General features: G+C 57.1%; 1 protein-coding gene across 3 annotated transcripts in view; it reads right to left on the bottom strand.

The window, feature by feature from the left end:
• Positions 1 to 26,532, bottom strand: part of MORN1 (MORN repeat containing 1) — a 48,615-nt gene that overhangs the window by 8,891 nt on the left and 13,192 nt on the right. For all 3 annotated transcript variants that reach the window (XM_073007925.1, XM_073007924.1, XM_073007923.1), the window contains 4 exons: positions 20,403 to 20,499; positions 18,425 to 18,535; positions 13,541 to 13,664; positions 12,323 to 12,489 (listed from right to left, as the gene is read on the bottom strand). In XM_073007925.1, the coding sequence (XP_072864026.1) occupies positions 12,323 to 12,489; positions 13,541 to 13,664; positions 18,425 to 18,535; positions 20,403 to 20,499 (499 nt within the window). The remainder of the gene's footprint in view (positions 1 to 12,322; positions 12,490 to 13,540; positions 13,665 to 18,424; positions 18,536 to 20,402; positions 20,500 to 26,532) is intronic.

Genomic DNA, 26,532 nt, shown 5'->3' with positions numbered 1-26,532 from the left:
CTCGGGGCAAGTGTGATGACCCTGGCCTGCTCCGGTCTCCGTCGCTGGGAGCCTTGTCCCTGCGCTGCACAGATGGGGCCCAGCCACCCCAGTGGGAAGGGAAAGGGGGAGCGCTGTGCCAACTTGCGGGCTGTACGAGCCACAACGGCCACCTGCAGAGCCTGGGGCAGGGCTGAAGCTGGCCACGGAGGTCCTGGGGGGCCACCTCCACCTTCCAGCAGCAAATGCCAAGTCCCCGAATGCAGAATTCTGCCAGAGGGAGCATCACCATCTCTCTGTTGGCACCAAATGAGAGGGACGAAGACAGTGTCAGCTGCCGGGAGGGATCTACGTGTCCTCACGCTCTGTACTCATGGGTGGCCACATGCACCCGCACCCTCGCACAGGCACAGGCGGTCCTCAGGCTGCCACACTCAGGGTCTGTCTCTGCCCCTGGCACCTCCAACCCATTCCTTCCACCAGGCCAGGGCCAGGCCTGCACACCCACCCCCTGCCACCTGCTGGGGTAGCAGCCACGCACTCCGCCGCTGCTCCCTGTTGGCAGCCGAGCATGGGCCAGCCTTGTTGGGGGACACAGGACAATTCGGGGCACTTGCCTTGCCTCTGTCCTCCTTGGAGAGCCTCAGGCTCACCCTACGTGACTCTGAACAACAAGGGCCAGGCTCTGCACCGGGAGACCCTTTGCCCTGCCAGCTGGACCCTCAGGCCGCTCAGAGGGCCAACCCCAGCACCTGCCCCTTGCCAGTGGACACAGGCTGCCAGCAGCATTGCGGTTGACCAGAGATGGAGATGAAGGCACCCTAGCCGGCAACACAGACCCTGTCCCAGGGTCTCCTCGAGGAACAGAAACTGTGCCGAGGGCCTAGGGCCAGGCTGCAGTGAGCAGCTCTGACCCCAGGTGCCCGGGTGCCCATGCCAGCCAAGCTCACACCAGCAAGCGCTCACAGGCCCCGCCAGGGGAGAGCAGGAGCACACACACAGCCGCGTGTATGAGGCCACACACACACGCACACACGGATGTTTCCTCTTATCTCTATGACACACACCCCGAGCTCACACGCCCCAAGCCCATGGGTTCTATCTTGTCTCCCCTTTTCCGTGTCTGCCAGAGATGCAGCCTCCATCTGTGATGAGACCTCAAAGCCACACGGGGAACCTTCCCTGAAAGGCCTGGCCTGGAAGCTTCAAAGATGCCAGGGCCCCGGCAGTCTGGGAAAGGCCCAGGAATGTTCTGAAGTTCGGGGAGGCTGAGGCGGGAGGATCAGCACCCCAAGCCAGCTAGCCCCACGGTCTCAGTGCGGGGGATGGGGCCACACAGGTGTCTTCCCCGCCGTGGCTGCCCGTGCGATGCTCCCGATGGCCTCAGGGTTAGATTCTGACTGCGGGGCAGGGGGTGGACTGCACGGCTGCTGCAGCCTCGAGGCTCCTGCTCGGCCCCCGCCGCCTCCGTCACTCCCTTGCTGCCCTGTGTTCCGAGTGCACTGGTATTTTCCATTTTGGGGTAAATATTTAATCAAACATTTACAGAAAAGTCACAGGTAGAGTACAAAGAATGTTTTCCCTGCCTGGGCCGTCTGAAAGTCCGTTTTTTTTTTTTTTTTTTTTTTCTGACGGAGTCACGCTCTGTGGCCCAGGCTGGAGTGCAGTGGCGTGATCTCGGCTCACTGCAAGCTCCGCCTCCCGGGTTCACGCCATTCTCCTGCCTCAGCCTCCTGAGTACCTGGGACTACAGGCACCCGCCACCACGCCCGGTTAAGTTTTGTGTTTTTAGTAGAGACGGCGTCTCACTGTGTTAGCCAGGATGGTCTCGATCTCCTGACCTCGTGATCTGCCCGCCTCGGCCTCCCAAAGTGCTGGGATTACATGTGTGAGCCACCGTGCCCGGCCTCGTTGCTGAATTTGTTCCTCACTCCACGTCCTTGAGTGCATTTTACAAACCAGGAAGTTTTTCACCTCACATAACCCAGCACAGTCGTTCTGGGGCAGGGCGCGCCTCAGGGTCAGACCCCAGCCCGGGCTTTCCCATGGCCCAGTGATGTCCCTCACAGGAAGAAGATCAGCCTGGGACCACACATTGCAGAGAGCTGTCATTGTGTCTTCAGTCTCCGTCGGTCCAGAACATTCCTGGGCCTTTCCCTGACTGCCATGGTCCTGGCGTCTTTGAAGCTTCCAGGCCAGGCCTTTCAGGGAAGGTTCCCCCGTGTGGCCTTGTCTGAGGTCTCATCACAGAGAGACCCGGGTTACGCATCGGTGGCAGGAGAGGCACGGACGCAACGCTGTGGTCTGCTCAGCCCACGCTGCCGGGTGGGGCAGGATTTTCACTGATCCAGTTCCAGTGGAGTCCACTGTGATGGCTCCGTGAGGGTGGTGGGGTGTCTGCATGGGAGCTGACTCCCCCTCCCTCTGCCCTCCGTGGGGGAAATTCCTCCATCCTGCCCCAGCCCGGATCTGCTGCTTCTCCAGGGAACCCCGGTTCTTTTCAGATGCGAACCTGGGTGCTGTGTCTGCTCCTGCCTGCTGGGGAGCCGCTGCCCATGGGCCCTGGCAGAGCCAGACAGTGAGTGCACACGCACGCACACCTCCCTCCACACACGCACCTGCGTAGGTATACACACGCACCCGCACGCACACACGCACCTGCGCAGACACGCACACACACACGTGCAGGCATGCACACACACGCACACATGCACCTGTGCAGGCACACACATGCTCATGGACACACAAACCTGTGCAGGCACACACACATGCACACACGCACCTGCGCAGACACACACGCTCACCTGTGCAGGCATACACACAGATACACACGCACGTGCACACACACACACGTGCAGGCACACACACACTTGCACACACACACGCGCACATGTACCTGTGCAGACACACACACATGCACCTGCACAGGCATACACACACCTGCGCAAGCACACATGCACACATGTAGGCACGCACACACATGCACATGCGCACCTGCGCAGACACGCACATGCACACACACACACTGGCGCAGGCATGCACACGCACGCACACACGCACCTGTGCAGACACGCACATGCACACACACACACTTGCGCAGGCATGCACACGCACGCACACACGCACCTGTGCAGACACGCACATGCACACACACACACTTGCGCAGGCATGCACACGCATGCACACACGCACCTGTGTAGGCACGCACACACATGCACACGCGCACCTGTGCAGGCACATACACATACGTGCACACACACACAGCCATGTGTACACAGACATGCACACGAATGCACAGGTTCACTTTCCTCTCTATGATGCAAACCCCCAGTTCACACCCCTGAATGCAAGCTGACGGGTTCCTTCTTGTCCCCACTTCTTTGTGTCTTGTAGGCCCTGCTGCACCCCTCAGCGCAGGGATACCCCATGGACGCTGCCTCCATCACCCCCTCAGGCCCCGTGCTTGGGGGCTTCCCTGCTCCATTGGGCCCAACACCCAGACACAGCTCTGAGACCCCAGTGGCCGCCTCACTTGGCAGGACTTGATGACTTTAGGACTGAATCGTTCCAGGCGGGAAGGGGAGGGAAGAACAGGAAGGAACCTGGGAGAAGAGAAAAGGACCTGTGGTGGAGGAGGGAACCTGAAAGCTTAAGCTTTTACCCAAAAGAGCAGCCACCTCCAAAGAGGCTGCTTAACCCCAAGGGAGGGGTGCTCCACCCGCCTGCCAGCCAAAGAGCCCCTCGGCTCCCACACGCCTGCCTGAAGGCAGAGAATTAACCTTGGCCCTCCAACATCCCCACTTAGTGTTAGGCAGACGCACACCCCGAAGTCTGAGTTCATTTCCATTTTCACCCACTGTTCTGGCATTGGAAGCAACACATCTTTTTATACTGTGTTTTTCTGGGGCAGTCCCTCTATATGATGTGATTCCTAGAAAAAGAATTTATAGCACAAACATTCCTTTAAAAATATGGCTCTTTCATGCCACTCTGCCATAATTAACCATAGACAATTAATATTTAAAGCTGTTATCACCCCACGAGGCAATGAAATTTCCTGAAATTCTCTGCTGCACATTCAGACACTTTTACTGGCAAGATTGAATTAGTGGCAGAGGGCACCTTGATTTTTAAAATCATCTTACAATAATGATTGATTCTTCATAGATCCCATCTGATGAATACTCAAAACCATTTGTCCAACACATGAAAAAGAGAAACCACTCAGATCTGTTGAAAATATTCACTGGGAGGGTTTTGTGCATTAAACCAAAAAAAAAAAAAAAAAAAAAAAAAAAAGAAGAAGAAAAGAAAAGCAACCTGACGTCCTCTCACTCCTGCAGCCTCTCTACGTTCCCAAATCCAATTCCCAGGGGATTGTTTGAGGCCCTGGGGCCCAGCCGGCCTGACCGTGTCCACCCGCCATGGGCAGCACCTGCACTCCAACTCAATGGCCCAAATTACGGGGCCCAGGCAGACACCCCACTGACAACAAGGGACACAAAAGGGTTCTGCGCTGCAAGCTGTGGGTGGGAATTACAAAAGGTTAAGAGACTAAATATAAAAATCCTTTGAATATAAAATCAATGTGCTTTGTTACTAAAATCTGGGTGCTGTAATTTAACCAAAATAGGGTTTAGAGTATCTGGCAATAATCCACGCCTTGGAAATCATCTTTTCTTCTCAACGAAATGCAAATCCTTATTTGAAAGTTAAAAACAACTAAACAACTGAAACATTTCATATCAACAAAATAATAAAATATTGTGATGTGCAATTATGTATCACTGACATTAGGCCTCCAGAAAGAGAAAGGATTTGCCCTCTTTGTCGACTTATTTCTATGCGTGAAAGGCAGGTTTCTGGAGGGTTTGTTCCCGGCTGCTGTCAGGTCTGGGAGGAAAGATGCCTGGGACCCCAAGTCCACGTCAGTCTGCTGGGGGCGAGTGTGAGCTCCCGGGAAGCCTGTCCCTGGGGTGGGCACGGCTGGGCTGAATTTCCAGCCTCCTCCACAGACAGTGGAGCAAGGCCTGTGCTCCCCACAACATGGGCATGAGGGGCGGGGCTGGAGGTGCTCCTGGGAGACCCCAGTGGCCTTGACCCAGCAGGAGGTGCCTTCCGGGGCCTTCTGTTTCCTTCAGTCCGGAGACCTCAGGGGTGGCACGGGGGTGACACAGGTGTGCTGGGCATCTGTGGCAGGTGTTTATCGGCTCCTTTCTGTTGCCCTGAGCTTCAGAACATGCTGAGACATTGGCAATTGCTTTAAAACGTGAGGCGGCTTGGCTTGGCTTGATTTCAGGTCTGACTCATGTCCGTGCTCTCTCAAAGCCCTCCTTCTCTCCCTCCTCTCCCCAGGGCAGCCCGACCTCTGTGCCCCAAAGCCCAAAGGCTGTGAAGTCTGGAGGTGGCTGAGAACATTCCAGTTTGTGTTTGTGGCAGGTGGAGCAGTGCAGGGAGGCAGCACATCCCACTGGTCAGGCTGGCCCAGCTCCCCATGCACGACCCCCGGGGCAGAGGCCACAGTGAGGCCTGTCGGGTGTCCTGCCAGGCAAAGTCCAGCTGGGACTGGCGGGGGTGCTGCTTGAGCACAGCTGCCCAGGGTGGCCGGGTCAGCGCCCGTCTCCCACGCTCCCCACACACTCACCCCTGGCACTGGGCTTTCACTGCAAAAGCGGCAGGCGTAGAGTCTGTGGAGATGGAGGGTGAGACTAAAGGCTGTTTCAGGGTCACGGCAGGGTACCCCACCCAATTCCTTACCAGAGAAGCTAGTGAGGGTCCCTGGGCTCCTCCTGCAGGGGTGACTAGAGACTCAGGTCCTTGCCTGCCAGCCCTCTCCAGGACTTTCAAGTCGGTTGATAAACCTGTAGGGACCCAGCAGGGGGCGTTCGTGACGAGCCATTTGGCAAAGGGCCATTCTCCCCTTCTCCTCCGGTAACAGAGTCTTTGCCAGCATGCTGCGCTTCTTGTCTCTGTGTGGCCTCGTCTGGCTGTGTGGCCTGGTGTGGCCAGGCCGTGTAACCAAGTTCTAAGCAATGGCAGTGAGGGTGGCGCCTCCAGGAAGCTTCTTTAGAAGGGGAGGGCCCTAACCCCGCTTTTCTTCACGTTCTGGTTGCTTCGCATTCGTTGGTATCATCTTTCTGAACTCTCACAATCACAGCGGTCAAATTCACACGCTTATCAAAAGCCGTAAAGGCGCCAGTGAAGACTCCGCCATCTTGTAGGATACATCTCATTCTGCGGTCCATGTGCGGCAGCATCTTGCTCCTCTGGCCCACGGTCATGATTGCCGTTCCACCACATCTGATGTCCACAGTTAAAACGTGGTGCTTCTGAACCTGGTATGAGGCCACTCACAGGCCTACCAATTGGGCTACCCCCTGCTTGAGGGATGCCAGAAGGCATGCCCCCTCCAGGAATGAGGCCCCCTCCACCAGGAATTAGAGGTCCACCTCCCCCATGAATGCATCCATCAAGACCCTAGCATATTGTTGATCCATCTCAGTCACTTTTTCCCCTGCAATGTGTCTTATGAAATTGTGTAGCGTGTTTGTGAGCTTTTTGTCCCCTCGTTCTGCAATAATAATAGCTAATAATAAATGCATAGAGCAATTAAAGAAAAAAGAAGGGGAGGGCCCTTCTCCTTGCCACTTATGCTCCCCCCTTTCGCTAGCTGGAATAGGGGTATAATGGCTAGAGCCTGTGCAGCCATCCAGGACCATAAGGTGGTGCAGAAAGATGACAGTGGCAGAACAGGTAACAGGAACTGGGGTCCCCAGTGGCTGGAGAGGGAGCTCACCTCTCCCTCTTGAGCTCTGATGTGAGTGAGAAGTCATCTTGGCTGGACTGAAGTCACCCTAGTGTTGTTTGCTAAAAGCAGCCATGTCTCATGCTAAGCACATGGCCTGCCGGGAGGAAGCCAAAGTGGCAGGGCCTTGGGGAAGCCTGTGCCACGCAGCAGGGGGTCAGCGGTGGGGAGCAACCCAAGGGGCCTGGCGAGAGCCATCCTGCTCTCTGGCTGTGGCCGGGCTTTGTTGCAGGTAGGTGTTTCTAGTGTGCGTAGTCTGTGACTGCGGGCAGAGGGCTGCCCAGACCTGGAGCTTCCGCCATGGATGCACGTGTCTCAGCCACTGGCTCAGGAGAGTCCTCGGAAGGGACTTCGGCAGGCAGGTACCCTGGAGATTTTCTGACCCAAGTTTCTTTCAGGCCTCATGTTGGATTATCTTCTGGCCTGAAGCTCTCTGGCCTGACGTCTCTGCTCTGCACATGAGTGGCCGTCCGCGTGGGAGATCCTGCTTGGTGGCTGGAGGGCGTGTCACGGTTGGTGCGGGGCGGGCACGTTTCCACAGGTGCCGTCTCTACAGCCACGGGGCAGGGGTCTCACTGGGCATCCTGCATCCCGTGGTCCCCAGCCCTCTCCCAGGTAAGCACAGAGACGGAAACTTGAGGCTGGGACCAGCACAGCTGCACGCGGCCCCTAGACGCACTGCAGGCCAGGCCAGAGGCTTCCACGGGGCCCACCCCTTGGCAAGGGTCTGGCCAGAGGGAAGGACGCCCGTCTGGGAGCCAAGCAAGCAGCGCTGTGACCGGGCCAGGGAAGAGTGTGAGCAAGGGACTTTGGTTTGTTTTTTTTTGAGAATGTGAAGTTCACGCTTACAAGGAAATGATTCCTGGTGTATTTTCCCTGGACACGCGGGACAGCCTCAGAACGGCACCTTTTGTTTTCTTTCAGGACAACGGCTAAAGCCGGCCCCTGGTCCCCATTGGCTGGTTGTGAGGGCTTCCTTGATTCTAGGGCCTCCCTGCGGCTGGGCCTGGGCCTGTCTGGAATTGGCCCCTCCTTCCAGGCCTGAGCAGGGGTTGCTGACTGAGGGAGGGGGCTCCGGGAGCTGCCCCAGACCTCGGGGTGACGCTGGTGGGCCCAGGTAGACAGAGCTGGGTTCCTGACACAGTGGGGCTGATACCTCCAGCCTCCCAGCCAGGACTACTCTCGTCTAAGCCATCATTATTTTAGTTTTCTCCTACTTGGGGATGAATGCTGTCCTGGCTGGAACTGAAACTTCGAAATGACTCCGTTTCCTCTGTAGGGCTCCTGGCCAGCGTCCCCAATCCCCTAGGGCCTGAGGGCTGTGGTGGGGGCCTGGTTGGGCTCCAGGTACTGAGTGGGGCCCTCTGCCCAGCACCCTGCTGTCCTGGGGCAGGGAGAACCCAGCATGTCCTAGGCTGCTGTGAAGGCCACATGTTGGGGGCAGACTTTCAACGGGAGATGGGAATTGGAAAGAAAAGTTTGTGTCAACTGCTGCATGGAATGAAGGGGTCTGGAAGCAGCAAGCCCGATCAATCAGTCCTAAATGGGATTATGGATTACATAAAGAAGGGAAGATAAAGACTAAAGAGGCTGGGATGGTGGCTCATGCCTGTGATCCCAGCACTTTGAGGGGCCAAGGCGAGCAGGTCACGTGAGGTCAGGAGTTCGAGACCATCCTGGCCAACATGGCAAAACCCCATCTCTACTAAAAGTACAAAAATTAGTTGGGTGTGGTGCTAGGGTGAGTCCTGCTGGGTCCTTGGCCCAGTCGCTGAGACAGGAGACAGACAAAGCAAGGACCCTGCCGACCGTGCCCCTGGGACACATGCCCAACCCGCCCCTTCCCGCGAGGGAGTTATCCAGTTTTAAGAAAGGAAAGTGAAAGCAGCCTGTGATCCCAGCACTTCGGGAGGCTGAGGCGGGAGGATCGCTTGGACTCAGGAGTTTGAGACCAGCCTGGGCAACATGGCGAGGCCCTGTCTCTACAAAAAAATACAAAATATTAGCCAGGCATGGCGGCTCATGCCTGTGGTCCCAGCTACTCTGGAGGCTGAGCTGGGAGGATCGCCTGAGCCTGGGAGGTGGAGGCTGCAGTGAGCTGAGATCACGCCATTGCACTCCAGCCTGGGTGACGGAAAGGAAGTAGGAGCCTACTGGAGTGCCCCTCCCTGACTCTGGCCTCCCCCTCCTCTTCTCAGCATGGACTTGACTGCACCAGACCCCAGGCCAGGCTCCTCCCCTCCAGGGTGCCCCTGCACAGGTCGGGGTGGAGGCCAGCATGTGTACTCAGTCATCCGTCCTCGGGGTGGACACTGCTGTTACCCTCCCTTTATAGATGAGGAAACTGAGGCACAGAGAGGTTTAGTTTCACATCGGTGTTAAAGGAGCAGCCCAGCCTCCCAGGGTTGGTCTTGGATGCACCCATGAGGCCTAGGCAGAGCTTAGCACCAAACTCCAAATGTCTGGGGTTCAAGCCCCAGCAGGTCTTACAAAAACAAAAGCATGTACCTCTAGGTTTCCCAAGGGACATTTCTTTTGGGCTGGATAATTTTTGGCTAGACACTCACATCATCGTCAAGCCAGAAATAGCCTGGGCCGGGCTGAGAGTTGGGGGAGGCCCCCAGGTAGGATCTCCCCAGTTGGGGGAGGCCCCCAGACCCAGGCAGTGGGGCTAGTGCAGGGGCCCGCACGGGGTAGGGTGCGATTCAGGCACAAGGCTGGTTTTAATCGAGACCTTGGCTCCAAAAATCTCTCCAAGTAGAAGGCGTGGTGCCCAGTAAGTATTTTTATACAGAAATATGAGAGCTATTCCACCTATGCGGCATAAAACTGCTTCTATAAACTGAGGTGAAGGCAGACAAGGGGGCGCGGGCTGGACCCCCCATGGCCCTGCTGGCCCGAGGCTTGGCCGCCTTGGCCTCCCGTGGAGGCGCCGGGCCCTGTTGTCCCACCTGGGATGCCCACATGCTCTTTTATATGAAGAATGATGCCGGGCTTGCTGCTCCGCTCACAGCCATTGTTTGATGGAGCCTCATCTGATCCTAGAAGAATGAGCTCCCTACAAGCAGACCCCCGAGGCTCTGAGGCTCTGGGGTTCTGGACACCAGCTGGGTGAGGTTTCCGGGGACAGGGGCACAGGCATGGAAGGTGGCCCTGGTGGTGGAGGCTCTTTCCAGGATGGCGAGGGCCATTTTGCTGCTGCTTCCTCCCACTTCAGCTGTGTGAGTCACGGATCCTCAGGGAGAACCTGGGGCCAAGTGACTGGCCAGGAGTGCTGGCTGCTGAGAGGGGCTGCTGCAGACAGTGACCAGGAGGGTCACAGGCCACACAGTGCCCGGGAGAGAGGGCGCAGGCACAGCCTGCCAACCACACCCCTCAGCCCTGTCTCGCTGCAGGAGAGCCTGGAGCTGAGCTGAGCTCACGAGGCAGTGTGGCTGGCTGCGCTGAGGTCTGGGGCACCCTTGGGACAGGCACACCTGGGCAGGAAGATGTGAGGGAGGCTTTGGGGCCTGCTAGGCTGGCTTAAGGGACAGGAAAGGGGGGTCCAGACCAAGGCTCACTGGACTCCGGCTTGGGAGGGGCTGGCCCTGCCTGCCCGCCCCAGGGGCCTGGATGGTCGGAGTTGGGGCTCCCCCGAGTGGGACAGCCGGGTCAGGGGACTGTGAGGACTCAGGGGCGGCAGGTGGGGCTCAGGTCTAGAGTGGAGAGGCCTCGGAATTTGGGGAGGCGGTGGTGGTGCCATCTGCGCAAATCCTGGAGACAGCCTCCAGGGGACTTGGGGCTTCGTGTGGTGGGCAGGGTCGGGTAGGGACATGGCAGAGACTGAGCTCGTGTCGGCCAAGGCAGGTGACAAGGGCTGGCATATGAGGCGCATTTGGGGATGATTCGGGGCATCTCATCAAACCTGGGACATTTACCTGCATGCGGAAGGTGATGGCGCACAGCCCACCCCCACTAAGTGGTGGATCTGGGCTCACCACAGCCTCTCAGATCTGCCCTGTGCTCCTCGACCCAGGAACCTGCGGCCTGTGTCCTCCCCAAGCAGCACCCCAGGCTCAGATTCCAGCTCTAGGGGCCGGGGACCTCAGCTGTCAGCTGGGCCCTCTTCAAAGGCCCCCAAACTCAAAGTGCCAGGCATTTGTACAGTGGGGACCCCCACGCCCGACCCCCGTTTACCGAGCCTTGGGGTGCGGGGCTGTGGCAAGAAGGACACGGTGGCTGGCAGCACCCCAGGGCCTCCCAACGCTGTCAAGACTGTTCCCTCACTCTGGCACTGAGACGCACACCGTGCTGCATGGGAGGGTTTGATGCGCACACGGTTCACTAAACGGGAGGGTCTGATGCGCACACTGCGCTGCACGGGAGGGTCTGACGTGCACACCGCGCTGCACGGGAGGGTCTGACGTGCACACCGCGCTGCACGGGAGGGTCTGACGCGCACACGGTTCACTGCACGGGAGGGTCTGACGCGCACATGGTTCACTGCACGGGAGGGTCTGACGCGCACACGGTTCACTGCACGGGAGGGTTTGACGTGCACACCGCGCTGCACGGGAGGGTTTGACGCACGCACCACGCTGCACGGGAGGGTGACGCGCACACCGCACTGCACGGGAGGGTGACAGGCACACCGCACTGCACGGGAGGGTGACGCGCACACCGCACTGCACGGGAGGGTGACGCGCACGCCGCACTGCACGGGAGGGTGACGCGCACGCCGCACTGCACGGGAGGGTGACGCGCACGCCGCACTGCACGGGAGGGTGACGCGCACGCCGCACTGCACGGGAGGGTGACGCGCACGCCGCACTGCACGGGAGGGTGACGCGCACGCTGCGCTGCACGGGAGGGTTTGGTGGGCACATCACGCTGCACAGGAGGGTGACAGGCACACTGCACTGCATGGGAGGGATTAAGCTTTGACTCAACTCCATGAGTAACTCTGGAATGATCCGTGTGAAGTCTAGGCCACACATTCTATGGAAGTGCCGTTCTCACTGGCCCCAGCCTGGGGGGCAGAGTTGGGGGCAGGGGGTTCTGTTGGAGCACCTAGGCCTCATCTCCATGAGGAAACATGAGGCCACCCGTGCAGAAGTGGAGCAGCAGGAAACCCAGAAATTGAGAGAGCAGTGGGCGCCGCGGCCCCTCAGAGCCATGGCCAGCGGCCACTGTGGGCGCTACCAGGTGGCAGGAGTGGCTGGGGCTGTGTCCAGGCTGGCCACTGGCCTCGAGGCCTGGGTGAGTCTGCTGCCCTCAGCCAGGGAGACCCAGAAACTCTGCCCTGAGGACCCTACGAGGCTGAGCCCCTGCCAGGCTCAGGGGAGACGAACAATCGGCTTGAGCCTCCGCAGCCCCCTGGGACTGCTTGTCTGGGGATGCGGCTGCCTGGCCCTTCCTCCTTTCACCTACGCGTGACGACTGACCCTGGGTGCAGCTTGCTCCTGCTCTGGCCTGGTTCTGGGTCCCCATGACCGCACATTCCCTTGACTGCTGGGCCTGGGCCCACCCACCCCCACCTGGTTTGTGAGCTCCACTTACCAAGCAGGCCACTGGGGGTGTCCTCCTGGCCACGGAGGGCACCCAAATCCAGCTCCAGGTCTCTCCTGGGCAGGGGTACGTCGGCTTCTGCACCTCTCTTGGCAGCTCTGGGCCCCGGCACCCCAGCTGTGGGGCTGGACACAGGATAAGGGATGCATTCGAACCCACTGCAAAGGAATGGGGGCAGCTTGGCTCTGCTCACCCCACACCAAGCTAGGGTGCAGGCAGACAGCGTGGTCCATGCCCTGGACCCTGGGACTTGCCTATACTGAGTCCAGGGAGTGCTAATCAGCCTCTCTGGGAGGTCTCCTGCTGGGATGGGATCAACAGCGGCCCAGAGAGAAAAATGGCCTAGCCAGATAGCAGGTCTCAGCTTGAAGGAAGAGCTGCCTGCCGCCCCCATTATTCTTTATGACAACTCCAGCAGCATCACCTCTTGGGCGCATTCTGACTTTCACAGTGGGTCCAAGTTTACCACAAATGTCAGACTGTCCTTAACTCTGGAGAAGGGCTGGTGGGAAAAGGGAGTGTCAGAGCTGCGGCAGTACACTCAGGTCTGGTCGCCTGGGGCACGGCTAAGTTCTGACTGTGAATGGGAAAATGCATGGACTGTCATGTGGCGCGGCTTGGAGTGAGGCCTCTTCCTGGAGTCCTGCAGCTCAGGCCTCTGTTTGCATGTGGGTTCGTGTGCACACTGGCCTGGTCCAGCGTGTTCCTGGGAGGCCTGGTGATGTGTGCATGTGGGTTCGTGTGCACACTGGCCTGGGCCAGCGTGTTCCTGGGAGGCCTGGTGATGTGTGCATGGGGAGTGGCACCCAACTAGGCCTGGCTGGTAAGGGCCGTTCCCCTCCTGGCTGCATCAAGAGAGGCCTGAGCATCTCTGCAGCCGACCCTCCTCCCAGGAGCACCCGAGGGCCGGAGTCCTGACGTCTCCCCTCCAGATATGTACCCAGGCCCAGAGGCTTCGGGGCCGATTGCTGGGGGAGACTGGGGGCTCTGACCAGGGGCTTGCGGTCTCAGAAGGCAAGAGGGACCACAGCAAAGGGTCAGATACTGAAATCAAAGGGAGCTGCTTCCTTAGAACAGACATCGAATATTTCATTTGTCATAACCAGGACTTAGCCCAGGTCTCCAGGGAAAAAAGGACAAGGAATTAATGTGATCTAAATGAACTCAAAACAAACTCAAAACTAACTCGTTGGTGTCACACGTACTCACAATGGGGTCTGGATGAGTGTCTCTTGGTTGTCTCTGTCCACTTTGAAAAAGCTGACCTCAGAATAGGCCGACAGCTGCACGTATCTGACGCCCGCTGAGATCTGCAGGACCCGGCCACTCTCGCCTTCCAGGAGAGAGGAGCAGGCAGTGAACACTCACAGGCAGCCAGGAGCAGGGTGCGCAGGCACAGGACTCACCAAGACGTGCCTGTGGGCAGGGGCCCAGGGCAGGCCTCTGGGACACTGTGTTTATAACTCGGTGGGGCCACATTTGCTGGCGGCCGTGGCCCTGGGGGGCTGAGTACCCTGGCTTGCCCTCCGTGGCCTCTTTGCTCCTCTCCCATGCCCTGCAGAAGGTTCCCGGCCCTGGGATCTCTGGTGCTGGCCACACTCACGCCAACACCCCTGTGCCCCTTGCCTCAGGTCCTGGATCCTGAATCTCCAGCTCTGGGCCTCGGGGACCCCTGGCTCCACCTCTGCCCGAGCCTGGGGGTGGCACACTATCAGAAGGCGTCTCCTTACCAACCAGCCTCAGGGGTTCACCTCAGGTACATCCAGGCCCTGGGCTGGTCAGGGGCATGGGGTGGCACTGGCACTCACAAGCTCCCGGGGCCTCCAACGTGGTTCTCATCCCCCTGGCGGATAGCAGGCCCTCCATGCCCATCTCCCACCCTGACCCAGGGGGATGGTCCCTCCACCAAGGTACCCAGCACAGGGCCTGGCACACAGCCGGTGCCCACCAAGTGTCTGCTGAGTCAGCTGCTTCATCCTGCACCCCATTGCTCCTGGGAACCTCAGGCTGCAGGTGGCCCCAGAGGACTGTGCCCAAGGAGTGGACACCATTGTCCCTCTGAGTTGCTGAGTGCAGATGCTCTGGGCCCTGCTGGGCAGGTGGAGGTGGCGGAGTTGGGTGTTCAGCCACACTCAGAAGACCCCACATGGGAGCTGGATAGCAGGGAGGAGTGGCTTGGGCACCGTGGGTGGAGGCAAGATGGCTGTGCCGGGGAGCAAAGAGGAAGAGGAAGGAGGCCAGGTGCGGTGGCTCACACCCGTAATTCCATCACTTTGGGAAGATCACCTGAGGTCAGGAGTTTGAGACCAGCCTGGCCAACATGGCGAAACCTGTCTCTACTAAAAATACAAAAATTAGTCAAGGGTGGTGGCAGACACCTGTAACCATCTCAGCTCCTTGGGAGGCTGAGGCAGGAGAATCACTTGAACCCAGGAGGCGGAGGCTGCAGTGAGCCGGGATCATGCCACTGCACTCCAGCCAGCGCGACAGAGAGAGACTTTGTCTCAAAAAAAAAAAAAAAAAAAAAAAAGAAAAGAAAAGAAAGAAAGAAAGAAAAAAAGAAACAAAAGAAGAGGAAGGAGACCAGTTCAGGGCCCCAGAGTGGATGCCAAGCTTTGGGATGGGTTCCCAGGTGGGAAGTGACTGGACTTCAGCGAACATGGGCTATTCGGACAAAGCAGGGTCCAGGCGGGCTCCCACTTGGGGTGGCGGTGGAGGGTCGCCTCAGAGCCTAGGGCTGTCCCCGATCATCACCAATGAAGTATCACAAAAAAAAAAAGCCGGGCGCGGTGGCTCATCCCTGTAATCCCAGCACTTTGGAAGGCCGAGGCGGGTGGATCACGAGGTCAGGAGGTTGAGACTATCCTGGCTAGCACGGTGAAACCCCGTCTCTACTAAAAAAAAATACAAAACAAAATTAACTGGGCGTGGTGGTGGGTGCCTGTTTTCCCAGCTAATGGGGAGGCTGAGGGAGAAGAATGGTGTGAACCCAGGCGGTGGAGCCTGCAGTGAGCCAAGATCGTGCCACTGCACTGCAGCCTAGACGACAGAGCAAGACTCAGTCTCAAAAAAACGCAGACAGACATTAGAAAGTACCGAGGAGGGTGTGGAGCCATTGGAACCCTTGTTCATTGCTGGAGGTAATGTAAAAACCTTACAGCTTTTCATGCTCAGACTGAAAAGGAAGAAGTAAAATTATATTTATTTATAGACAATATGATCATATATAGACAAAATCTTAAGGAATCCTCCAAAAAACTAGTACAACTAATAAATGAGTAAAGCAAGTCAAAGGAAATGAGGTCAATATGTAAAAATCAATTGTAGTCTAGCAACCTCTGAAATGAAGTTAAGAAAATTCTACTCATGACGGCATAAAAAGAATACAACAAATTTATCAGTGTTTAGAAATAATTAACAAAATACTTATAATTCAATATCTAATAAATAAAATATCATTATGTATTAATAGATTTCACAAAGAAGTGCAAGATGTGTGCTGAAAGTAACAAGACACTGGTGATAAAGTAGGAACTCTAACTAAATGGAGAGATGCTTCTGGGTTCATGAGCTGGAGGCCTCAGTGTTGGTAAGATTTCATCTGGCCATTCTCTCCAGAGGGGTTCAACGCACCCCCTCGACATTCCAGCAGCCTTCTTTTGTTGTTGTTGCAGAAGTTGGCAAGCTGATCTTAAAATTTTATATGGAAATGTAAAAGTCCCAGCAGAGTCAAGATCATTTTGAAAAGAAAAAACAAAACTGGAGGACTCTCCAACTGGAAAACGTGCTAAAAGCGACAAGAATCCAGAGAGTGTGGCTCTGGCACAGACTGAGGATAAATCAGGATAGACAGATCAATGGAGCAGACTGGGAGTCCAGGCATAAACCCTGACTCTTAGAGCTGACGGATTTTCAACCAAGGTGCCAAGGCAACTCGACGGCGAAAGCATAGTGTTTTCAACAAATTGTGCTGGGATGACGGAACAACCCCAGGAAGAAAAGATGAATTTAGAACTTTATCTTTTCCATAAAAATAACTCAAACTGGATCACAGGCCTAAATGTAAGAGCTAGAACTATAAGACTTCCAGAGGGATATGAGACAATCTTTGTGAAACTTGGGTTAGGCAAAGAATTCTTAAATACGGTACCACAACTATGATCCATAAAAGAAAAAATGGACAAATTGGACTTCACCAAAATTAAAGACTTGTGCTGTTCCAAAGATAGCATTAAGCAAATGAAAAGACAAGCCTTAGGTGGACAGAAAACATTTGCAAAGATGTGTCTGATAAAGGGCTTGTATGCAGAATCGGTAAAGAACTCTACGGCTCAAAAATAAGAAGACGACTTTTCAAAAATTTCTTCTTCTTTTTTCTCTCTCCCCGCTTTTTTTTCTGAGACAGGGTCTCCCTCCATCGCCCAGGCTGGAGTGTAGTGGTGCAGTCATGGGGCTCACTGTAGCCTCAACCTGCTGGGTTCAAGGGACCCTCCCAATTTAGGCCTTCCAAGTAGCTGGGACCACAGGCATACACTACTATGACCAGCTAATTAAACACAATTTTGGGGCCGGGCGCAGTGGCTCTTGCCTGTAATCCCAGCACTTTGGGAGGCCAAGGCGGGCGGATCACGAGGTCAGGAGATAGAGACCATCCTGGCTAACATGGTGAAACCTTGTCTCTATGAAAAATACAAAAAATTAGCTGGGCGAGGTGGCGGGCACCTGTAGTCCCAGCTACTCGGGAGGCTGAAGCAGGAGAATGGCGTGAACCCGGGAGGCGGAGCTTGCAGTGAGCCGAGATCGCGCCACTGCACTCCAGCCTGGGCGACAGGGCGAGACTCTGTCTCAAAAAAAAAAAAAAAAAGAAAGAAAGATCTCCTGGGCTCTAGTGATCCTTGCACCTCAGCCTCCCAAAGTGCTGGGATTTTAGGTGTGAGCCACTGTACTGTCTGACAGTCCAATTTTTAAAAAATGGGTACAATATTTGAATAGACATTTCTCCAAAGAAGATAAACAAATAGCCAATAAGCACAGTGAGAGCCACTCATAATCAACGGTTGTTAGGGAAATGCGAATCAAAATCACGAGGAGCTACCAATTCACACCGACAGGGCAGCTATTACACAAAGACACAATTCCAAGTGCTGGGAAGATGCGGAGAAATCTGAACCTTCATGCATTGCTGGCAGGACTGTAAAATGCTGCAGCCATTTTGGAAAAACAGTTTAGGAGTTTCTTCAAAAGTTCAGGCCAGGTGCGGGGGCTCACGCCTGTGATCCCAGCACTTTGGGAGGCTGAGGCGGGCTGATCACCTGAGGTCGGGAGTTCGAGACCAGCCTGACCAACATGGTGAAACCCCATCTCTACTCAAAATACAAAATTAGCGGGGCGTGGTGGCGCGCGCCTGCAATCTCAGCTACTCGGGAGGCAGAGGCAGGAGAATCGCTTGAACGCGGGAGGCGGAGGTTGTGGTGAGCTGAGATTGCACCATTGCACTCCAGCCTGGGCAAGAAGAGGGAAACTCCATCTCAAAAAAGAAAAAAAAGTTCAAACATAAATCTACCACATGATCCAGCAATTCCATCTGTAGGTACATACCCATGAGAAATGAAAACACATTCACACAGAAACTTGTATACAAATGTTCACAGCGGCACCATTCACTACAGCCCAAGGTGCAAACAACTGCGACACCCACCGGCAGACGAGTGGGGAAGCAGAAAGCAGAAAGAACGGAGACTGTTCCTCCTGAAAAGGAAGGACACACTGACATGCACGCACGCGTGCCCCCACCACACGCATACACAGTCAGACCTGTGCACACCTGTGCAAGGCATACACACACATGCACACACATACACGAGCACGCACATCACACAGTATGTGCACGCATGCTTGCACACACACCAATGGCTGCCCTGACTGGCAGGGGAGCTGGCACGCCTGCAACCTCTCTGCCAGGCTCTGGGCACGAAGTCACCTCTGTGCCTCAGGAGCCACATGCAACATCTTGTCCGCATCTTCACGGCTTAAGAACCTGCTGCCTGTTTCTCTTTCGGAAACATTAGGTCATCTCCCCCTGGAGATGCTTACTCTTGGCAATTTCCCCGTGGTCCTGCAGCAGCTGAACGTTCACCGAGAAGGGAGACCCTTGGGCCACTTCCATCACCTCCGGACCCAAGATCGCGATCCTCGTGGCTTGTTCTGGGAGAGGACAGAGTGTGACTTTAGTGGTGACTGGCATGGCCCCCCACCCACCCCATGGCTGAGTCAGCAGTGGGTGCCCCAGGAACCGACCCGAGCTTGGTGTGGCAGCTGGAACACAAGCACATGCTGGGGCCGACCCCCCACAAGCCACCTTGCAGAGCAGCGACCTGGGCAGTCGTCCGCACTCAGACCGTGCGGCTCGGCTCTGTTGCCCGGAGCACTGTGCAATCGAATCAAGTGGACCACAGGGACCACAGAGTACGCAAGAGACACAAGTGGGCGGTGTGGGGCTGTAGGATTTTCCTGCCCATGGAATGTTCCGGCATGTCTTCCCACTGGTTGGGATTCAGGCCCTGCACTTCCTGTGTCTGAGTCAGCACCCTGAGGTGCTGGACCCGGGGCTGGGGCGAGGCCTGGCAAGGGTGGGTCCACTGGCTGGCCAGTGCCTCCTGGCAGCCAGGGCCGCCCCTGCTCTACTGGGGCCTGTGGGGCATCGCTGTGGGCAGTGTTGCCACATCGTGTCCTGCTGCCCACCACCCCTGCCCCCACCCGCCATCCCTGACTCTCCCCTATGGACTGGCCTCCAGGAAAGCACAATGGAGGGGCTTTAAAAGCAGATGCTGGGAGAACGCCTGGAAGCTGAGGCTGCCTTGAAAGGCAGCACAGGTGACGCCTGGTACCCAGGGTGGCGGGTGCCCTGGACTTCATGGCAACGGTGGGGCTGGGGAAGGGCCTGAAGCTCTGGCCCCCGTGGGAGCTCTTGCTGTGTTCTGGGGGCAAAGCCAGAGCCCACCTTGGCTTGGAGGGAGACCCTCCTCAGGGTGAACCCAGGCTACGTCCTGCACCTCTTGCCCCGTTTTTCCCACTTAGGAATTTCAACAAGGACCAAGAGACTTTTGGGAGGAGGGGCTGGGATCTGGATTATTTCCCTTGAGGTGAGGTCACCAAGATGCTCCTGGAGGGCTCTGCTGAGGATCCAGGGGCCCCTCAGGGAGACTCCACCTGAGGCAGAAGCATCTGGGCTGGGACGCAGGCTCGGCCTCTGCTCCAGGATCCCCTGTAGGGTGCACTGTGTGTGTGCGGGTGCTGGGACCTGCCTCTCAGTGCTCTCCGGGCACCTGGCCACTTCTGCCTTCCCCAAGACCTCAGCCTCCACGAGGAGCCCAGGGCCAGCAGGTCTGTGCTGAGGGCAGCAGTTACTGTTACCTGTCAACCCTGTGACCTCTCCCAGGTAACAGGTCTTGGTCCTTCAAGGTCCTCCAAGCCGAAGAGGTATATGTGGGGCTGCCTGGGCTGAGACCTTGCAGGTATCCCCAGTGCAGAGCCCGAGTCGGTGCTAGCGGCACCTGCACCTGTCACGAACTTGGCCCCAAGGTTTGGATGAGTGTCATGTCCCTGGCCAGACTGACCCCTGGGGTGGTACCCTCATCCTGGAATCTATTGAGAGGCCACTCAGAGGCCACCAGGAACACCATGGTGAGAGGGAAGGTGGCTCAGGGAGGCACCCCCAGAGGAGGCCCAACTGGCTGGTCCTTCTGTGAGCCCGAGGCCACCCTGTGGTGACATCACAGTGCAGAGGGCTCAGGGAAATTGGACAGAAGCCACTTGGGGGACAGCGCAGCTGTGAGCAGGTCACCCCCAAACACTCAGGCCCCAAATCTGGGAGGCCCCACTTGCAGCAGGAGCACTTTTGACATCAGATTTAAACATGTTTTTCCTAAAAAGGGATGGGATTTTAGATTCCACTGCGCCCCACTCCTCCCCAGTGTGCTCTGGGTCAGTATCTCCCACGTGACTGCCCAGGGGCCAGGGACACACCCCACAGTGGACCTCACAGTGCCCACGGGAAGGCAGAGACACCTACCTGCTGGGTGGCCGTTGATCCACAACCCATAATAGGTGACCCCTGAGCAGTGGGCCATGCTGCCCAGTCCACTGAAGACGTCGCTGTGCCACTGTCCCTGCAGACAGAAGGGTGAGGCTCAGGCTGGTGGCTCCCAAGGGTCTTGTGTGGGTCCCCGCATGGCACTGCAGCTCCCTGGGGCTACAGCGGGACCCGAGGACCAAAGGTTGCTAGAAAACCACATCGTCTCGAGGGTCCTTGCAGCCTGTCCCTTGGTGGTGAGAAACTATATTTCATTAGAATGCGATCCAATTTGCTTTGCAAAATATACTCCCCTTTGAATTTTAACGATGCCAGGAGGTATGGGAACAATGGCACATTATATAAAATGCAAACAAAACCTCTAACGGGCACATTTCAGCACAAAAATCCTTTTAATACAAAGACACTGCGTCTGTGGCATGTATCATAAAGGAGGCCTGAACCTGCAAACTGGCCGACTGTGGCGCTGGGATTAAGGTGCCCTGCTTGTCCGTTACACTGCTCATTTGTATATGAAGAGGCCAATTAAAAAACACAGTTTGAAAAAACGTGCCCGTGCGCTTGGGAGAAACGCCTGTTCGCTGCACACCCCAACTCTGCCTCCTTCATAACAAGCCTGGTTTCCAAGTCATACAACAAAGCCTGGGAAAATCATGTGAAATAGCAGGGTGATTATTTTCATGGAAAATTTCAACGGTATTTCATTTGACTCTCAATTACTTCTATTAGAAGAAAAATTAACCAAAGGCACGTTTTGCTTCTGTTCACTCTTCGGCACGAGCCAAGCGGGCTCCTGCTTCCCTGCCTGGCCCTCCCTGGGTGCCTTTCCCAGGGGAACCCCGAGGCAGCCGCGGCAGGTCTGCAGGGCGCAGTGTGTGCCTTCCCAGGGCCTCTCCACGGATCCTGGGCCCTGGGATGCGTGGGAAGAGACAAGGAGGGCTGAGGGCCAGGGCTGAGGAGTGCAGCAGATCAGGGAGAAATGGATGGTGCCAGAGTTCTCTCCGGCCGCAGGGAGACAAGGCCTCTGCAGACAGCCCTGAAGGCCACTGGATTGCCCCAAAGGCCAGGGAGAGCCACGGTGCAGGAGGGGCTGGCAGGGGGCGGGGGGTGGTGTGGATCGCATTTGCAGAGTGGCTGAAGAGGAGCCTCTGGGTCCAGGCCATCAGCTGCGGGCAGGGCAGGGTAGGGGCCACTCACAGCGGCGGGCCAGGAGCACGGCTCACGCCTCCAGGCAGGGGGCTCCGATCCGATCCGAGACAACTAGCAGCCCACGTGGGTGCCCAGAGGCAGCAAAAAGGCAGCTCTCAGCTTCAGGAGAGGCTTAGCAGCCAGCTGGGGGTGCCAGGTGGGCAGAGGCCCGGCTGCTGTCTGGACAGGGCCCTTGCTCCTGAAGCTCGTGTCCCTCCAGCACCCAGACCCCAAGATCCCAGCCAGCACCCACCCAGCTGCATTCCTGCAATGTTCCAAGCTGAGCGCACCACTGACATCACCCCATTGGCCAGACAGTTGCCCTGAAGATCAGAGTCCGGTTCACTGTGCCACCTGGGCCCTGGGCAAGCACCACCCACACTGGCAACTACAGTGGATGGGAGTCCCAGAGCTGATCGCATGTGGGGTCAGGTGAGAGTGCTTCTGGGGCTCAGATACCAAGCACTGGCGCAGAGTCCACGGGCTGTCCTGACTCTGCTGCTGCACGGCGTGCCTGGAGGCCAAGGCCTGTCGGATGCCGTGGGCGCCCTGGCATGCACACAGCACCTCCCCTCAGCCTTGCCCCCTCAGCTCTCTGTCCTGTGACTTCAGGCGTTCCCAACAAACTGGGCGAGAGTCCACTGCATTTGATTGGCATTTCTTGAGGGTCCCTTCCTGGGACCATTGTCCTCTTTCTCTCATCTCATTCACGCTGGATGGGGAGAGGCGCAAGGTCAGCGCACAGCTGAGGGCTCTTCAGGGCGTCCAGGGCCCGTCACTGTCAGTAATGAGAATAGTGATGTCTGGTCTCTGCCCCGTTCCACCTGCTTGGCCTCTGGAAGGTGCCCTGGGCTTTCAGGAGGAGGAAGGTGGAGCTGCGGGGCAGGGCCAGCACCAGCTGCCATATAGTGTCCAGGGTGAGTACCCAGTGAGGCCATGGCTGGGCAGGGGAAGCCAGACACACTCAGGTCACGAGAAACGCAGAGGTGCAGAGCCCACCTTTGGGGTGAGTGACTTCAGCCATGGCTGGTCTGGGGCTGCAGCTCACATATGTGGCATGAGCCTGCCTGGCATCCCCCTCCCTGGGTGCTCAGCAATCAGGTCCGGGCTCAGCATCCTCAGTGTCCACCACTGGTGTCCGGGTGGGAGGGCTGAGCCAGGCAAGCTTTCATGTAGCACTTGGTCAGTCCAAGCACATCTGAGTGATCAGTGCAATGGATCCAATAGCACGGTCTTGTCTAATTCATGTTATCAATCACACCTTTGACAATTCGGTTTCTGTTGCATGCACCCCAAGCAGGAATGAGCAGGCGCTTATTAAATAGGGTGCAGGGGAGGCTCCTGATCCCCTTGCTGACGGCACACACTGGGGCATTGAAAGTTCTGGAGCAGCCACCTCCCGCCTGGGCCTCAGGGAGCACCCAGGCACAGCCCAGGGCAATGCCCAGCGTGAAGAGCTATGTGCAGGGCCTCAGTCACAGAGAGGCCAGAACAGAGGAATGGGCACACCGCCGCCTACTCTCCCTCCTCCTCCCTGCCAGGCCACTGCCTGGCACCCAGGTGAGCACAGGTGGATGGTGCAGGACACAGGAAGGTGGTGATGGTCACATGACCTTTGGGGAAGGGCTTCTTGGGGTCCAGGTCCACACCCAAAATAAAGAGGCAAACAGGCCGGGCGCGGTGGCTCAAGCCTGTAATCTCAGCACTTTGGGAGGCCGAGACGGGCGGATCACGAGGTCAGGAGATTGAGACCATCCTGGCTAACACGGTGAAACCCCATCTCTACTAAAAAAAAAAAAAAAATACAAAAAACTAGCCGGGCAAGGTGGCGGGCGCCTGTAGTCCCAGCTACTCGGGAAGCTGAGGCAGGAGAATGGCGTAAACCCGGGAGGCGGAGCTTGCAGTGAGCTGAGATCCAGCCACTGCACTCCAGCCTGGGCGACAGAACGAGGCTCCAACTCAAAAAAAAAAAAAAAAAAAAAAAAAAAAAAGAGGCAAACAGTGGTTCCAAAGTCAGGAAGCGGTCATGCAGGATGATGGTGACACACATACGTTCCCCCTCGGTCACAAAGGTGACCCCAGGACCATAAGGGTGTTTTCTGTGAGGGGCCCTCCTTTCCCTGCCCTGCTCTGCCAGGTGGCAGAGCACTCAGGAGGCCCCGGGCAGTGCTCAGCTCTCCCCAGCTCCCAGCACCACTTGGCCAAAGGCTCACACCTTCCTTGACAGTCGATGAGCTCTGATGGCTCGGCTGGAGCGGGGACTGATTTGGCGCTGACCCACTCCAAGCAGCCTGGGGTGGAAGAGGTTGTGAGCACTCTCCTTTCTCACTCTGGGAAGCACTTCTGGTCCATTCGTGCTGTTTTCTTACCGTGCTTTATTGGAAGCAACTCCCTCTGTTTTCAGTTCATAGTCAGGCGTCTACCCTCCCCTGGCACCACGAGGCACTTCCTGCCTCCGGTCCTCCTGGGGGATCCTGGGTCTGGTGCTCCTTGGGGTTCAACAGCCCCAGGAGGTGGGGCTGAAGAGCGGGGGCTCCAGCCTTCCCCAGTGTCGGCTTTCAGGGTGTTGTGGTCTGGAGAAAGTAACCCCCAACAATTGCCAAATCTTGGGCATGAAGCAGGCGGGGCCTTTGCTGAGGTTCACGGCCTGGTGCACCAGGTGGGGGCTCCCAGGACCAGCTGCCCAGCCCCCTCAGGCCATGTTATGAGTGAGGAGCCTGCCAGACCCTCCTGCCTGGGCCCCACGACTGCCCAGGGGCTGCTGTGCCTTGGTGGGATGGGTGGGGCTAGCTCCAGTTTCTGAGGACTGGTCATCTGTGTCACTTCCTGGTAACAGTGAGGACCGGGGTCCTGCGTTTGACCTCGCTGGTCCCATCGCAAGTGCCTGGGCTTCAAGGTATGAACTATGAGGAGTTCCAGAGGGGACAGGGGCTCTGCCCTAGTGTAACCCTGGTGTCCTGATAGCCGGCCCCCTCCTCTGCCCCAGGGTGGTGGGGGGTCCACATGAGGCAAGCCGGCCAGACTCCCCAAAGGCCATGTGTGCTCAAATGCCCCAAATTATTTACATGGTTCTCAGTGTTACATGCACGCCAGGATACCCCCACTGGCCCAGGCTTCCTGGACTGTGACCCCTGGGTCTGAGGGCAGTAGGCCCGAATGTGGAGGCTGCAGGCCCCATGGAGGCCCCGGGTGGGCATTCCCACACATGCCCAGCTGAGGAGAGGAGGCTGGGGGACTATGGCGGGCAAAGCTGCCCAGAAGGAGCCACGTGCTCCGTGCAGTGAGCAGGTGCTCGGCACCCAGCGGCGACTCTGGGAAAGCCGGCGTGTAAGACAGCCAACACTCACGGTGCAGCCGACGCAGCCAGGGACGCCTGGCGGCCCACGCTGCTGCCAACATGGGTAGGAGACGCTCTGATGTGCACACACAGGTGTGGCCTCCGATCTGTCTGCTCCGAGTTCTGGTCCGGCTCCCACCGAGGGTGTTCGGAGGATGTGTGGGGCCTGTCCAAGCCCTCGGGTCCTGGGAGGTTGAGGCAGTAAGCCGTAAACCAGGAGTGCAGGGGAAGGAGATGGCCGAGGCGTCGCAGGCTGGTGGGGGTGCTCGCGGCCCAGGACCTCTGTGGCTTGGGCCCGGCCTGAGCTGCGTGGCTCCTGTCCCTGTGGAAGAGAAGCCTCCTCTGCTTTGGGATCCGCTGTTCTTATTTTCCGTCAGAAGAAGCTGTAACACGTGTATTTTCAGGAATGTATTTTTTCTAGAATGCATTTTTTTAAAAAGGTTCTTCATAGAGCTGTGCATTAAGGAATACTGGCTGCAAGGCAAGAGACATGGTTTGCAGGAGACACACCTGCCATTGAGAGGGGAACAGGTCTCCTGGAGGGCTTCGCCAGCCTCAAGCTCATGGTGCCCTGGGTAGCAGCCGATGTCTCCTGGAGTTTCTCCTACTATAGATGGATCAGAGCTGACATAGGAGGTGCCAAGGGCATGCTCCGACGTGGGCAGAGGCGAAGGCCAGGAGAGAGAGAAGGACTCACCACTTTCTTGTCTTTTCAGAACATAAAATGATCTCTAAAACAAATAGCCGGCGCTGGTTGGGGTGTGGCTGGAGGGGCAGGGCAGTTCTCACAGGCAACTCCGTGTCCCAGAAGGGCCTGGTGTCTGCCTCGTGGCCTCGATTGATGGCTTATAAGCTCCCAGGGAAGAAACCGAAGGGCCCAAACTCCTGTGCACAAAGGCACTCCACAAAGCCTTGCAGCACCAACATGGTGAGGGGCAGGTGCTCCCGGATGGGGGCGGCTGGTGGCCAGGACTGGGGGAGAACACAGTCACCAAGAAGCGTCAAAGAGGGGGAGACCAGGTGCCCACTGCTGGCCACAGCTGACAGTGGGTGGGCTTGCGTCTCAATTGTGCTCATCGTTAAGAGGGCTAATACTCATTAGGGTAACCTTGACAATAAAACAACAGAAAATAACCAGTGTTGGTGAGGCTGTGGAGGAACTGGAACTGTGTGCACTGTGGGCGGGAAGGTAAAAGGGTGAGGCCGCTGTGGAGAACAGCATGGCGGTTCCTTAAAAATTAAAAACAGAATCACCATCCAATGCAGCAGTCTCACTTCTGGGGCTGCGGCCCACAGGGCCTCGAAGAGTTCTCTGTGCAGCCGTATTCACAGCAGCATCACCCACAGGACCCAGGAGGGGAAGCCTCCCTAGAGTCCACCCACAGAGGGGCAGAGAACCATGTCTGTCCACATCGGGGGAGCCCAGCTCAGCCTTAGGAAGGAAGGAGGGGCTGGCACAGGCTCCAGCATGGAGGCATCTGAGGACACCATGCTGGGTGAAACAAGCCTGGCATGAAAGGACACCACTCACAGGAGGCCCCGAGATCAGCGGGGTCTACAGACACAGTGGAACAGTGGCCGCCA

This window comes from Chlorocebus sabaeus, chromosome 20 (genome assembly GCF_047675955.1).
Source record: "Chlorocebus sabaeus isolate Y175 chromosome 20, mChlSab1.0.hap1, whole genome shotgun sequence".
Classification (NCBI taxonomy): domain Eukaryota; kingdom Metazoa; phylum Chordata; class Mammalia; order Primates; family Cercopithecidae; genus Chlorocebus; species Chlorocebus sabaeus.
The sequence above is the reverse complement of the archived record's forward strand: the minus strand, read 5'-3'. Positions and strand labels throughout refer to the sequence as shown.